Raw genomic sequence first — 15,421 nt, 5'->3', positions numbered from 1 at the left:
TGGTGGTGATGTTGCCTTCCCAGATGGCTCAGACCACCTGCCGGCCTGGGTTTGGAAAGGAGCCTGAGACAGTGTGTCTGGGTGTGATTTTGCTTTTATGACCCAAAAGCTGCACACCTCTGGGATATGGTTCCCGAGCTGCTCTGCCTGCAGGTGTGACCAGAGGCTGGCCGGGGAACATTAGCAAGGCACAGAAGCTGGTATTTGCTGCAGATATTCTGTAGCTTTTAGGCAACAGGGAACATAGAAGTGTAGAATCATAGAATAGTTTGAGTTGCAAAAGACCTTTAAAGGTCATCTAGTCCAAACCCACACACACAATGAGCAGGGACATCTTCAACTAAATCGGGGTGCTCAGAGCCCCATCCAACATGAGCAGTGTGAGTCCATCTGCAAAGGGTCCTGCAGGTGTATCCTAGGAGGCAGCTTTGGTTTTAAAAGAAGCAAAACACCTGCAAGCGACGTTTCTGCCTGCAGAACGCTGGTGGAAATGCCCTGTAAAAAGTCTTCCCCCATTCCATCTCAGTCTGCCACCTCTGCTCATCCCAGCAGCAGCACACTGGTGGGGATGGGGATGGCTGATTTGCTTCAAGAAGCGACTTGCCTTGGGCTATTCAGGATGTTTCCACCGGCCGATTAGTGACCTTCTTCCCTCCCCTTCATCTATGACGCTCCAGTGACCCCTTTTTTTCCTTTTCCTCCAGCTCAGTTTCCCCAGTGTCACAGGCAGCGGCTGACACGGTGGGTTGGAAAGGGGAATGCCTGCTCAGGCGGCTGGCGATGCCAAAGCAGCCCCTACTAACTCTAACTTTAGCAGCTGGGGTAAGGCGAAGCTGTGACTAGTCTCAGTTCCTGAAATGGAGCAGAGACGCTCTTCTCCACGCCGTCATGTGAGCCGGCTGGGCCGAGGCGCTGGGAAGTCCCTCCAGCTCATGTGCTCCCTTGTTGCCAGGGAGGTTTCTTTGCTCCTTCCAGATCGTGGTGTGAGAAGCAGCCGGGTGGCCGCTCGTGTTTAGCAGAAGCTCTGGAAAAGTGGAAACCCCCTTTCAGCTGGGTTTTCCCCCTTTTCTCCCGCCAAGGAAAGTCTGGCTTGGCAAGGAAGCTCCGTAAAGATTCTACTCCAGACCACACATCTGGTGGCATCAAGGAGAAGGGAGGGAAAAGGGTCCAAGTCCTCTAAATATATGAAACATGGTGGTGTCAGGATCTAGCGGGATGTGTCGGGGTAGCAGCGTTTCTAAGACCTGGGCCTGAAAACTTCACTAGAGTGGGTCGTTCTGCCCTCCGGAGCAGCACGACTCGTGCAGCCCCGTGATCCTAATGCCTTCTCAGGCCTGCAAGAAGGAGTCTTCCTCTGTAGAGGTCTTCCCAGTGGCTGCCTTTATAGCATGCTGAGTCGGGATTCAAAAGGCCCAGCATCACTGGCTGCTGTTCTATAAACTTCGTCCTCTGGGACAAAGTTGCTGAGACATGACGTGATGCCATTGCATCGCCCCTGGAAGGTTATTTTGAGCGTCTCTGAATTCCTGGCAGCTTGGCTGGCAGGCCAGGAGCCAGCATCTTCAAAGTGGGACCTGTGGCATCTGCCCAGAGCCACTGCTGAGTGTTGACGGAGTGTGAGGATTGAAGGCTCCGAGGCAAAAAGAAACTCTGCTTCGCTCCAAACTGTTATTTGTATCTGCGGAAGGCTGTGTGCTGGCCCATGAGGCACGGCTGCCCCGGGTGGGTGAGACGTGCTGCCTTGGCGAGCTGCTGTGCAGCAAAGGCTGTGCGAGCCTGGTTTGTGTGCTCAAGCCCAAGGCATCGTGACAGGGCTGCTCCAGGCTTCGGACCGAGTCAGTTCAAAGACAGCCTGCGTTTCCCTGGGACTGCGGCGTAAGTATGTCAAGAGAAAGGATTATGAGAGATTAGATGGAGAAAGGGGCACGGGCGTGCAAGATGTAGGCAGACGGGGAGGTGGAGCGACTCGTGCCCACACAGTGAGGCTTGGGAAGAGCTGGGCACAAACCTCTGCACGTTGTAATCACTACCAGCCGGAGAAGCGGCTGTGGGCAGGGTTGGAGGGGGAGAGGCCTCCTGGGCACGGTGGGGAACCCGCTTTTGCCACTTTGGGTGAACGTGCAGGGCGCTTCTGCTCTTCCTCAGCCAGACCTGAGCTGAGGTCAGTGACCGGGAAGGGGAGCAGCAGTAACTACAGCGAGGAGGACCCTGCTGAAAATCCCTCCCAGACTGTGTCAGAGCATCTTGTTTCTGGTCGGTGTTGTCCACGCTCGTGTCTGAGCCTGAATACAGCCTGCTGACTCCAAACGTTCTTTTTCTTCCATATTAAAAAATAAAGAAAAACGTAACCACTTTCAAGTGAGAACTGCTGGAATCGTGTTCTTACGGCTTTGTCAGAACCCTGTCCCTAGATGACAGTGCTTGTCATACATCACGTGGCAGGTTAATATACTGATGCCATTTCACGTTTGGCTGGAGGATTGAGCAAAGTCCTGACACTTCCAGCCTCAGGCTAAGGTTGACCCTGCAAAGTGTTGGGAGGGAAGTCACTGGCAAATGTTTCTAAATTAACTCAAGTTGGTGTGATGCCAGTGGGTCGAGCAGTCAGATTGGGAGCCTAGAAATGAGTTTCCTGCCAACACCATCCCCAGCAGTGAGGGCAGCTCGTGGCTAAGGGCGGTGCTCTGTACGTTCCTGAGCTGACCTTGCTCTCCACCACTGCTCCTAGGTGGTACCATGGGCACCTCACGGGCAAGGAGGCAGAGAAGCTTTTGACAGAGAAGGGGAAACCAGGCAGCTTCCTGGTGCGGGAGAGCCAGAGCAAACCAGGAGATTTTGTACTGTCGGTGCTGACAAATGAGGATAAGATGGAGACTGGGGACCGGAAACCGCACGTGACCCACGTGATGATCCACTACCAGGTGGGAAATGTCTGGTCCCCTCTCACCCTGCGATAGGCACGGGGTGGGTGACCCAGCTGGGAGCATTCGAGTCTCACCGTGGTTTTGTCACTCTCTCCTGCAGCCAGACGGGAAGTATGACGTGGGGGGAGGAGAGAGGTTTGACACCCTCACAGACCTGGTGGAGCACTATAAGAAAAACCCCATGGTGGAGAAATCTGGAGCTGTGGTTCATCTGAAGCAGGTAGTAGCTGCTCTAGCACATATTTGTCGGTTCTGGGCTTGTCCAAACTCCTGGGGGAGTGCACAGATCTGCCCCTGCTCTTTGGATGCTCCCTGCCCCCAGAACATCCCGCTGGCTACTTGTCGTGCTTGTCCAGGCTCACACTAGCCAGAGACATCCCTGTCCCCACACTCAAGGCCTCAGGAATGGACCCAGCTCCTGCCAATAACCACAGGGATTCAGGAATTGGATTTTTTCAAGGGGAAAGTTATCTGTCTTTCTGTTCCCGAAAGTGATTTCTATTCTGTCTTCATCTGTCTTTCAGCCATTCAATGCCACACGCATCAATGCAGCTAACATTGAAAACAGAGTGAAGGAGCTGAACAAAATGGCAGATCACAGTGAGAAGGCCAAGCAAGGGTTCTGGGAAGAGTTTGAGGTACAGAATGCTCCCGTGCCTCTGTCCCTCTTGTGCCTGTGGGTGAAGAATATCATATTTGCATGGCAGTTGTCATGATTTTCCAGCACTGCAGACCTCTTCTCAACACTGTTTCTCCTTTCCCTGTTTTCTGTGTTCTGCTGAGTTACCTCCTGGTCCTTTTATTTCATTGCTTTTTCTTGTGTCTGAAGCAGTTTCTCCTTCCTCATCCTAGAACTGCGTGCCTTTTATTTCCTGCAGGGATTTGTGCCTTCTTCCCCCATTAACTCTCTCATCAAGCTGCTTCTTGGCTCCCTTTCCCTTCCTGCCGGCACTCCCTCTGCTCCTCTCAGCATTAGGAAGCTGAGCAGCTAGTCAAAAGAGCCCTTCCTTTGCCTCTTATTCCCTTTGTCTGCCCAGAACAGTTTGTTCTTTTGTGGTCTGCTCCACAGATGCTGCAGCAGCAAGAGTGCAAGCTCCTCTACCCCAGGAAGGAGGGACAGCGACCCGAGAACAAGGCTAAGAATCGCTACAAGAACATCCTTCCCTGTAAGGAGATGCTGAATACTGGTTTGGTGGTTTTTCAGCACCATTTCTGCAGCCTTTTCTGGGGCTAGCTAACCCTGCAGACTTTTCTGATCATAGCTGAGTTGGGAAGAGGTGTACGCTGGTCTAGTGGAACGGTCCAGTTAGTTCATGGTGTTCTCCATCCCCTTTCTAACCTGGTCCTTCCCTTTTGCATGGGAAACTGATAAAATTGCTCTCCTCTCTTTGTGCTGTGAGTCCAAATATGCTTCAGAGCTCAGCTGGAGTTCAAAAGTCATGTGGAAGCAGGGCTAGAGCCTCCAAAGGAAATACTGGAAAACTTGAGCTCAGGTTAGTCTGCAACATTGGGTATCCCTGATGTCCACCCAACGTAGATTGGCAGCGTAGCTGTGAGCCAGGTAGTGTGGAGGGCTGCGAAGTGTTGTGAGAGCTTTTTACACCCTGTTTTGCAGTAGTTACCTTTGTGAGTTGATAACAAAAGCCTTGCTGGGAGCCGCTGTGTTTGCCCTGCAGCAAAGCCCACCCGTGCTCCTGCATGTGTGACTCGCTCCCGGGTTCATTCTGGACTCTCTTCTCCTTCAGTTGATACCACACGTGTGGCACTCCGAGACGCAGATGAGAGCGTGCCTGGGTCAGACTACATCAACGCCAACTATATCAAGGTACTTGGGAAGGGAAAGGCATCATGGGGGGCTGTTTTCAGCCCAGTGCCATGTTTCTGGTGGGTAAGTACAGGAATGATCTAAGTCTTGAGGAAATGGCTTGTCAAGACCAGTATCTTTCACTAGACCCAGGCTAAACACTGGGCTTTTCTCCTGTGTCCCAAGGGGTCTCCTCATTCTACCATGTCCTATTTGCCCCTAGCTAAGAGTTTATCTCAATCCCCTCCTTTCCTTACCTGCTCAGGACGTCCTAGGGGACTGACCCAGACTCTCTGTCATTGAACATAATAATCTCTGAGGTCAAATTATAATTGTCACCTGTAAGCTCAGAGCTGCTTGAAGCTGTATGTCCAGCAATGCTGCTCTGGCACTTAAGCACCAGCCTTTGGGAAACCTTCAGGGTGGCTTCATTCCAGCCATGTCCACCTGCAACTTCTGCAGCTGCCTGCTGGCAAGAGCCTGTTGTGCAGTAACGTGCGTTACCGTGGTCCCTGGAGGCAGACAGGCCGTCCTGGTGACAACTGTTGAAGCTGGTGATGAGAGCAGTTTGTGTCCACAGGTCTGACGAATAGAGGAGAATCAGCTAGCTCAGGAATCCTGCATGCTGACTTTGCTGCTAAAGATGCACTAAACCAATTCTCAGTTCCCCACTCCAGCATCACTGTTGTGTTTTTCCTCTCTCCTTTGCTCCTCAGAGCATCCCTGAAGATGGAAGGAACTCGGAGCACTGCAAGATCTATATAGCCACCCAGGGCTGCCTGCAGACAACAGTGAATGACTTCTGGGCCATGGTGTACCAAGAGAACAGTCACGTTATTGTCATGACAACCAAGGAGGTGGAGCGGGGCAGGGTGAGCACTTGTAGGGTGCTTTCCCCAAGCCTGAAAGTTACCTGCTGCTAGTACTAACAGTGTTAAGTTGTCTTTGGCTAGCTTTCATTTCATTTCTCCTCTGTCTTGTAATGTTGTTGTAGCTCTTCCTCATGAAAGAAACGTACCACTTTGCTCTGCGCAGCCCATCTCCCCAACCCCATAAATATTAATGGGGTGTCCCCCATGGGACTTGCTTGCAGGGTCTGGGGAATTGCAGGTGGCAGAGGGAGAGAAGAGCCTGGTGCTTGTTACAGCAAGCTGGAAAGCGGCTGGCGGGATGGGGGATGTTGCAAATTGCAAGCTGTGTGAGGGACAAAAATAATTGCCCAGCCTATCTGCATACCACCTGCATGCGTTTCACTAAGGGCAGGTTGGTAGGGACCAAGGAGTCCAGTGAAATTCCTTGCAGAGCCATTTACCAGAAGAGCCTTCCCTAATCAAGAGAGGAGCTGATGATGACTGGCACTGGCAGTTTTGCTTAGGAACGAGGGCAAGGCTGTGCTTGCAGCAGCTGAGTGCAGAGATGAGGTTAAGGTAGCTACTCACAAGCCTTCTTTTGTATTGGCAAAGTCACTGTAGCAAGGAGGGGGTGGGCTGGAGGACAGGAGGGGTGCTGGCAGACTGTGTAGCCCCTTGGGATGGAGCTTGGCTCAGGAGTTAGACAACGACCAGACCAACAGCTCAGGTGTTGTGTTGTTAAGACTGTGCCTTTGGCAAAGCAATGCCTCCCGGAGGCTGGGGCTGGCTGAGGAGGGAGGTTCCCCTCGGGATCACATCTTTCCTTCAGGAATGGCCCTTTCTGGGATATCCCCGGCCTAAAGGAAATGCTCTGTGGGTATGAATCTCCTTTAAACCTCTGCACCGGGGCTCCACACCCGCTGAATGCAGCAGCACCCCCGAGCAAGGTGTTGAGGGGTTCATCCTCCCCAGTCTCCCCTAACGAGCAGCTATCTGATGTTGCCACAGAACAAATGTTTCCGTTACTGGCCAGACAAGAGCTGCACCAAGGAATACGGGTGCGTCTGTGTGCGGAATGTGAGCGAGCGTGAGGCCCAGGGCTACTACCTCCGGGAGCTGGAGATCCTGCGGACTGACAGGGTGAGTCCTCTGCTGCTCTCTGCCCGCTGTGCTGGGAGCAGGCTGGTGCTGGAACTGAGGAGGAGGGAGCTGTGGCTTTTCTGTTTGGTTGGTTTTGGGGTTTCTTTTAATGATCCTGCTGCTTAAGTTCTGGGCCACTTTGCTTCAGCTTTGAAAAAAAAAAAAAAAAAAAAAAGAAAAGTATCACAGAATCAGCTAGGTTGGAAAGGACCTTGGAGATCATCCAGTCCAACCATTCAGCCAGCACTGACAGTTCCCAACTACACCATGTCCTTAAGATCTAAATCAACCCAATTCTTCAACCCCTCCAGGGATCCCGGGGACTCCCCCCTGCCCTGGGCAGCCCATTCCAACGCCCAACAGCCCCTTCTGCACAGAAATCCTTCCTCAGAGCCAGCCTGACCCTGCCCTGGGCAGCTTGAGGCCATTCCCTCGGGGCCTGGCGCTGGGGCCTTGGCTCCAGAGACTCATCCCCCCTCTCTGCACCCTCCTGGCAGGGAGTTGCAGAGGGCCAGGAGGTCTCCCCTCAGCCTCCTCTTCTCCAGACTGAACCCCCCCAGTTCCCCCAGCCGCTCCCCAGCAGACCTGTGCTCCAGACCCTGCCCCAGCTCCGTTGCCCTTCTCTGGCCACGCTCGAGTCATTCAATGGCCTTTTTGGGGTGAGGGGCCCAAAACTGAACCCACTCAGCGAGGTGCAGCCTCGCCAGTGCCGAGCACAGGGCTCAGATCCCTTCCCTGTCCCTGCTGGCCACGCCAGTGCTGATACAGCCAGGATACCATTGGCCTCCTCGGCCACCGGGGCACACTGCTGGCTCCTGTTCAGCCATCTGTCAATCCCTGCCCCCAGGTCCCTCTCTGGCAAAGAAGAGAATCCTCCTGCTAGGAGGGGTTTTCTGACTGGGTGGTGGGTCTCTGCTCCCCGCAGGATGAGCGCCCGAGACTGGTGAAGCACTATCAGTATTTTAGCTGGCCAGACCACGGGGTGCCCAACGAGCCAGGAGGGGTTCTGAGCTTTCTGGACCAAGTGAATCGGGCACAGCGAAGCATTCCAGACACGGGGCCGATCATAGTGCACTGCAGGTAGGAGCCAGTGGGCCGTCAATGGGGCACTGCGGTGGGGATGGGTAATAAAAACGTGTCTCTTCTTTTTTGTTACACCTGCAGCTGGGGCATCACGTGAGCTGATGCCGGGTGGCTGGGATATAAGTACACACGTGGGAAATGAGCCGCACTGGTGATAGCACAGGGAAGAGCAGGCCTGATCTGGAGTTGGTAGATCACAGAATCATTCAGGTTGGAAAAGACCCTCAAGATCATCGAGTCCAACCCTCAGCCCGACTCTGCAAAGTTCTCCCCTACCCCACATCCCCCAACAGCTCATCTAAACGACCCTTAAACACCCCCAGGGATGGGAACTCCACCACTCCCTGGGCAGCCTATTCCACTCTCTGACCACTCTTGCTGGGAAAAATTTTTTTCCTAATGTCCACTCTCACCCTCCCCTGTTGCAGTTTAACAGTTTAGATGCAGCTTGATAGATTCTGATCTGCTAAGGGTCAGCATTTGGCTGGGCTTACCTTGGAGCATCTGCCCAGGCTGGACCAACTCTGCCCAGGCTGGACCAGGCATGCAGATGAGTGTGGGAGCTGAGCTGACTAACCCTGGGCAATGTTTCTTCCTGCAATGATTTTTTTTTTTTTTTTTTTTCTTTTCTCTTTCCAGTGCTGGAATAGGACGCACAGGCACCATCATAGTGATAGATATTCTGGTGGATATTATTCACAGGCAAGGTGTGTCTCCCTGACTATCTCATGGCTTTCACCATTTGCCTTGCTCTGACCAGTTATGGGATAACCCTGCTCTTGTACAAGCGAGTCTTCCCGTTGGCATTGATGGGGTCACGATTTCAAGGTCTCCTGCACAACTCTCTTTTATTGAAGGCAGGATGGAGAGGAAACAGCTTCAGTAAAGGTGTAACTCCAGTAGCCCTTTTAGAAATAAGTCCCCCAAACCCTTCTGTGTAGAAGGGCTGTCACCCTTACCTGACATTCTAGAGCTGTTTAGAACTCCCTTCGGTATCTCTGGGTCTGATCCGGGAGCCTTGAGGCAGGCAGACCCTCTTCAGCAACAGTGTATGTATTTCATAAACCCTGCAAGGATGGTAAGTCTGGATCTGTAGGAAGTTTCCACAGAACAAACCTAATTCCCCTTCTCTCTCCTTGCTCCAAGCAAGTCATCCCTGCCTCAGGCATTCTCAATGCAAGGTGTTCTGGGAGGGATAAAAAAAAATAAATTAATCTTCTAGACACAGAGATGCACCAAATTTCACAATATTCTGGGGTTTCGCTGACCCTGCGCAGCGAGATACTGAAAGCTTTCAAAATTGCCTTAAGAACATAATTTTTCAACTGAATTCCCACTCCCTCAACCTAATTTTCTCTCCGTTGAGCAGGTTTGGACTGCGATATCGACATCCCCAAAACTATCCAGATGGTCCGCAGGCAGCGCTCGGGCATGGTGCAGACAGAGGCACAGTACAAGTTTGTTTACATGGCTGTTCAGCAGTACATTGAGGCTGAGCAGAAGAGGTTGGAAGAAGAACAGGTGAGTTCCATTCAGCTTGGCTGGAAGAACAAAGGCAGAGCTTAGCCTGCACCAAACACCACTTCCACCTTCTCCCTGGCACTCAAATACTGCCCTGAACGCACAGAAATAAACCCACCCCACCGCTCCCCTGCTGGCATACGGGACCTTGTGAGGCTTTCTTCTGTATCTGCTTTGAGTGGGAATTTATTGCCTTTGCTTTCTCTTTCAGAGAAATAAAAGGAAAGAGCGAGACTACTTGAATATTGGCTACTCTCCTATGGAAAAAGGCAGAGCCAAAGGGCAGCCCCCGTCACCACGGACCCAGTCTGTGTAAGCAGAATGTCTGTCTGTCAGGGCAAAGAACTTCTGCAGCTGTAGAGAGAGCAGCTGGAGCAGAGGCCCCAGTGTTTATCCTCTTGCCAGCCTGCATCTCCCACACCTGCAACCTTGCTGCCCACCCTAGGGGAAGGGCTAAAAATAAACAGGTGATCCCAGCACGCTGCCAGCAGCTCACCTTGCTTGTGTGCTTGTGCTTTTGGAAAGGAGAGGGGGAAATAGGTCCCAGCCTTTAGCAAGTAGTGCCCCACATCCTTGACTCTGGAGAATGGGCTAGAGAGGGAAACTGTGCTGCTGCCACTGAGTTCTACAGCAAAATCTGCAGGAAGAGGAGAAGAGAGCGGAGGGAGGTGGATTCGCACCCATGTGGAGAGGCAGCATGTGCCAAGCAGCATGAGTTCCTTACATAAGCAGAGATAAAATACCCCAAATTAAGTTTTTCGTTCTTGCCCCAATTGATGGGATAGCAGGGAGTGATGAACAGGGGGTTCTAAGTTGAAGGTGAGTGGGTAGGGATGTATGTCAGTTATAGAATATCAGAGCTTTTGGGCAGCATCAACTGCAGGATCGATTTTGAAAGGATGGCTAGGCAGGAGCAGAGGAGTGGGTGTTAAAGTGGAGGCAGAAATGCTGTTGCCAGGCTCATGCAGGATGAAAAATCCACCTGAAGAGGGTAAAAAGAGATGTCACGTATTATTGTCTGGGCGTTTGGCCGCCGCTGGAGTGCTGGTGGCTCTGACCCGCCGTGCCTGTCAGCACGCCGTGCCCAGAGCTGCCTCTGCCGGCAGAGCCAGAGCTGGGCCCGGCAGCTGGGATGCTCCAGGCTGGGGCTCAGGCAGCTGCTGCCCTGGGAGCCAGGAGAGGGCAGGAGGAGGCAGGGAAGGGCCCTGCTTGGCTCCCGCAGCACCCCAAAGCCAGGTGCAGGCAGAGCCGCTCCGGTCCTGCGGCACATTAATAACTGCCAAGACCTCGCTTTCAGGCAGCGCTGAAGGGAAATCTGGATGCTTCGCTGCATTATGAACCTTTCAATTCCTGCTGGATCTGGCCAGTTGGGATCTTCCCCGCTGGACTCTGGAAACATTTGTGTCCTGTTTAAAATGCCCAACACTTAAACTGCAGCTTTGAATAAATGAGGGTGGGGAGGGCTGTGTGGGACTGAGCCGAGCGAGCTGAGCTCTGCGGTGCTGTTGGTTCCAGAGAGCTCCCACGAGTTCAGCTTTGTCAAACCTGCTTTAGTGGTACTTGGATCTGGCCTTTGGAGCAGCCCTCTCCTTCCATTAGATTTTGGAAAATCCAGAGAAATTGGGTATGTAAGGGAAGTAAGATTGGGAAATAGTAGGAGCTGTATCTGCTGGTCCCACAGAAACTGGGCAGAAGAATCTGTGGAGGAAGGTTCAGAGCTCCATCCCCAAGTAATATTTGAGCCTAGGAGGGATGGCCCAGCCAGAAGGAGAGAAAAGAGGGATTGAGAACAGCAGGTAACCCACTGTCATCCTATCTCCAAGGCTGGGGAGGGAAAAAGGAAGGCTGGCTGGGCCATTAGCCACTTCCCACTGGCCACCTGCCTCTGGGAGACGATCCAGAGCAGTGAGGCTGTTAATGACAAGGTTTTGTTTCTTGACAGGGCTGATGATGAGTCGGCTTCCGTCTACGAGAACCTTAACATCAAAAGCCCAAAGGTTTCAGGGATGAGTAATACAGGGCGATAAAGGAGCCGGAGGTGAGCTGTGTGGAGGCTGTACAGGTAGGAATGCTTCCCTCGGTTAACTGAGAGTCACCACAGGCTGTTTACATCGCGTTTGACCCAGCTCCTCTTCAGCTCAGCTTATTCAGATCTCCGTGCCAGCATCAGGGAAGGCAGCTGTGCTTTGGTGAAATGGGATGGAGCCCGAAGATGTGGCTGTGGCCAGCTGCTGGTGGGAGAAAGGGGGAAGTGGGGCAATAGGATCTCAACGGGGAAACACATTATGGTGTTACCAGTGAGGGGGGAGATCTGCTCTCTGGGCTGTTATGGAAGCTGGTCAGACGCAGAGAACAAGCCTGCGCTGCGTGTGTGTACAAGTAGGAGAGACTTAACACACTGGGAGTGTTCTCTGCTCTTGTAATCTCATCAATGCGCTTTTCTCCCAGCTCTAAACCTCGCCACCCTTCTTCCTTCTTGTTTTGGACTGCAGGATTTACAGTGTTTACGTCCACCCTTTCCAAGTTCTGCAACTGCGGACAATTTTTTTTGCCCGTCTTGCCTTCCCCAAGCACCTTGGATTCAGCCAGGAAGAAGCTGACTTTAAGAAACAAAGTCTGTGCCTAAGAACATGCCTTGGCCTAACTTATTCATGAGAAGGATCTTCTCCCGTTCTCCCCTGTATCAGTAGGATGATATTTATGTGGAAGTGCCTCTGGACATTCATTAGGACATCAAGGCTCAGTTTTAATTTTTTTTTTTTTTAATTTAAGATTCTTATTTTTTACACATAAATTGTTAAAAGGAATGGAAAACGACTATTTGCTTAGGAGCTTCCCAGGGTTGCCCACTTAGGGTGTTAGTAAAATGATAGTACAGTTTAATGTTTTCATTAGGTCAATCATTTCTAAGCTAGAAGTGTTTTTAGACTAAATCCTGGAGTAATTTTGCTGCCTGTGAGGGCGAGAAATAGAGAGCACTGCCTGGACCCAGGTATTTGCCCCTCTGTTGATTCTTCATCTCACACTTTTTGGCTGTACCAGCTCTAGATTTCTATGCAGCCCTGCCAGAGCACCCCGAGCAATCCCTGCTGCTGTGGTGCAGCAGATCCGTGCGTGTGTGTGTGCCCGAGCTCCTGCTAGAGCCGCTCTGCGCCGGGGCTTCGCAGCAGGACTGAGAGGGGAGCCTCTCCCTCTTCAGCCGTGTGGGTCTGAGCCTTGAGCTAAGCGAGATCCCACCGAGCTGATGGGTGCTGAAGAGTAGGAAAGCAGCTTTGTGCTCTGTGCTATTAGCCACCCCTAGCGAGTAACAGCCTGGGATACTAATCTGAGCTGAACTTTTGGAGCTGGGTCCTTCTAAGCTTGATGCAGCTCTGCCATTACCTTGCTGCGTGACTTTTTTTTTTTTTTTTTTCCCCCTTGCGACTATATGACGAGGCAAGTGTTGTGTCTGCTGAGTAGGGGTGTTGTAGGAGTGTTTGTGACTTGAGCAGTGCCGTGAAGATGAGTGTGTCACTGCGTGGGGTATCCCAGCTCTGTTGGTAAGTCCTGTGACTGCCAGCGCTTCCTGCTCTTCCAGCCTGCAAATAGTCCTGCCAGAGAAACCCCTCCTGTGGATTCGTGGGGGTCTGAGATACGCTCTGGGGGGAGCCTTGAGTCTGAGTGCCCGTGCCTGAACCCCCAGAGCACGCGTGGGGCTGGGGCTGGGAATCCTCCCGGGTCTCTGGGACTGGATGGACTGCCTGCATGGTTGGGCTCTTAGTGCCCCCGTGTTGAGCAGAAGGGCTTGAACAAAAGCACAATGACAAACCTTGGCTGTGTTTCCCGGCTGATCTTTCTGGTCACTTGTCACAGGGACAGGAGAACTGTTTATTTTTATTGCACTTTTAATAAATGTTGAATATTCTCAAGGCTTCCCCCCCCCCGCCCCATCTTTTTTAAGTAGTTTGCTTTTTGGTGTGACTGACAGCTGGTGTGGACAGTGGGGCATCCTGAATATCTCCCATCTCCAAATGCTGCAGTTCAGGGCCCTGTTTTCACTTGCTTTGACTCTTCCTTTTGACTGTGCATGAGTGAGAGGTTCAGCTGCCTGTTGGCTAAACCTCCAGCCTTTGTTTCCAAGGACGTGGTGAGAAGGGGAAGCGCAAAGGGACAGCCCCCACAAGGATGCTCTGACAGACTACTAGGAACAGTTGGAACCACGAGAACATCTCTGTGGCCCGTTTGCCACCATAAGAATCGATTTTATGAGGCTGAAGATGTTCTTTCCTTCTGCCCTGCCCTTAGGTCTCACCAGTGGGAGCTGAAGGGTAACAAAGATGTAATGACAAAGCACTTCATCTCTGCTAAGTGTCTACTTGCTGGGCTTGGTCCCAAATGCACCTTGGGTGAAATGGAAGTGCCTTCTCTGCCTTAAGTCTTGCTGAGTCACTTTTTCCAAGAACACACTTAAATTGGTGCTCTGAAGATATCCTTTCAGTGGCAAGCACGGGGAGCGGACAGGAGGATACAAGTGAGAATCCCTGTCAAGCCCAGTGACTTTGGCAGAAGTTGTTACAGTGCCTGGAGTCGTTTCTGCAGACATGTGGCTGGCACAGATAATACCAGCCTGCAGCTGAACAACAACGGCGTTGCAGATACAGCACATGCAGCAGCTTTCCATGGAAGTTTTGCATAGCAACAGACTTGAGTTACTTCTGCCGTTGCTTCAGCCTTTTCTATTTCAAATTAGATTTTCTGGAAGGGGAGACTGGAAGCATCTTTCATCCAGCTAGGAAAAAGCAAAAGCTGAGCAGTCTTTGCAGCTTTTCATTTTTCAGGTCAAATCAGGTAAACGCAGAAGAAAGGGACACCTGGGACGACACCGCCGAGGTGAGAGTAAGTGTGAATTTGAAGGATAAAGCTGCCCACGGGTGCAGGATTGTACAACAGTGGGGCAGGTGATGCACGGGCCAGAGCACAGACATGGCACATGCTGTGTAGCTACCGTGATCAGGGAATGCAGCTGGACTCAGGACTGCTAAGTGAACACCTCCAACTGCAAGTAAGAAGGGAAATGTGGAGTAATTGCTACAAATTGACACCTTTCATTGTATAAAACATAATTTAATACATACATGTATGGTACTTGCATACAATACTGTCTTACATCCATGTGTTTGAATAGAAAACATTTAATTGTAAGCCGCCTTAATCATGAAGACTTTTGTTAATCACTGTCAGAAGATCACTGCATTAAATAAAAATACAGTGTAAGCAACTGGCCTGTGTCTTAATACTGACACATTTTAAGATTAGGAGGGTAAAGCTGACAAAAGGTGGAACTTCTGTCATTTTGGCAACAGTTTCCCTGTGAGAAGTAGGAGTGAAGTTCACTGGTAAGTAAGTTGAGGGGCAGGGTTATACTGCTGTGTCAGTGTGCCTAACAGAACTCACCCCCTGTGTTCAAAAAAATCACTTTCCAGGTAGGGATGAGTGATTTTTAAGCATCTTCTTAGGAGAAACGAGTAGAATGGCTACTCTCTTCTGTTCAAAAGCTCATCAGGAGAGTAATGAGACTCAGAAGGTGGGTAGCTGTGGTAGATCCATGTTTTGTCAGCAGGAGGCAGCATTTACACCTCCAACATTGAATAACACAACGGAAATGTTTTGATTTTCATCTGCTTATACGACTTTGACATGTCTTTACCCTCCCGATCCAAGCTCCTCTTAGGAATAATCATGTAGAACCTTCAGTTTGCAAAAATAGCCCTTTATTCCCTGAGGGAGTCAGAGGAACTGCACCCACTGTCACCTGTTACCCAGCCAAGACAGCACACGGCCGTGCGCCGCTCGAGGCAAACAGTCCTAGAAAACCTGTCTGCTGCTTCCAAAGCTCTGGTTTCCATGGAGAGTTTGGCAGCAGGATGCTGAGGCAGCTGCTTGGAGCATTCCTGGGCTGGAGACAGCTTGGCAGGCAAGTATTTCAGCAGAGCTCCTGGAGGTGGATGCTTGTGTTGGAGGGCAGGCAGAGGAGTGTGGGGAGTGGGCCACGGGCTCTGCCATTAAACCCAAGGAATGCTGTCAGGGCAGCAGGCCCCGCTCCTGCCTCCCCGACGTGC

The 15,421-nt window shown here is 51.6% G+C and overlaps 1 protein-coding gene across 3 annotated transcripts in view; it reads left to right on the top strand.

Moving 5' to 3' along the window:
* LOC141969242 (tyrosine-protein phosphatase non-receptor type 11-like) overlaps positions 1–11,953 on the top strand; it is a 54,695-nt gene extending 42,742 nt beyond the window's left edge. For all 3 annotated transcript variants that reach the window (XM_074924812.1, XM_074924814.1, XM_074924811.1), the window contains exons 4-16: positions 2,729–2,921; positions 3,025–3,144; positions 3,449–3,562; positions 3,994–4,090; positions 4,670–4,749; positions 5,445–5,600; positions 6,588–6,719; positions 7,645–7,799; positions 8,442–8,509; positions 9,172–9,323; positions 9,535–9,635; positions 11,266–11,385; positions 11,816–11,953. In XM_074924812.1, the coding sequence (XP_074780913.1) occupies positions 2,729–2,921; positions 3,025–3,144; positions 3,449–3,562; positions 3,994–4,090; positions 4,670–4,749; positions 5,445–5,600; positions 6,588–6,719; positions 7,645–7,799; positions 8,442–8,509; positions 9,172–9,323; positions 9,535–9,635; positions 11,266–11,350 (1,453 nt within the window). In that variant the 3' untranslated portion in view covers positions 11,351–11,385; positions 11,816–11,953. The remainder of the gene's footprint in view (positions 1–2,728; positions 2,922–3,024; positions 3,145–3,448; positions 3,563–3,993; positions 4,091–4,669; positions 4,750–5,444; positions 5,601–6,587; positions 6,720–7,644; positions 7,800–8,441; positions 8,510–9,171; positions 9,324–9,534; positions 9,636–11,265; positions 11,386–11,815) is intronic.
* The last annotated feature ends 3,468 nt before the right edge of the window (positions 11,954–15,421 follow it).

The sequence above is a fragment of the Athene noctua genome, chromosome 22 (assembly GCF_965140245.1).
Source record: "Athene noctua chromosome 22, bAthNoc1.hap1.1, whole genome shotgun sequence".
Lineage (NCBI taxonomy): Eukaryota > Metazoa > Chordata > Aves > Strigiformes > Strigidae > Athene > Athene noctua.
Note: the sequence above shows the minus strand (reverse complement) of the source record. Positions and strands in the feature narration are given on the sequence as shown.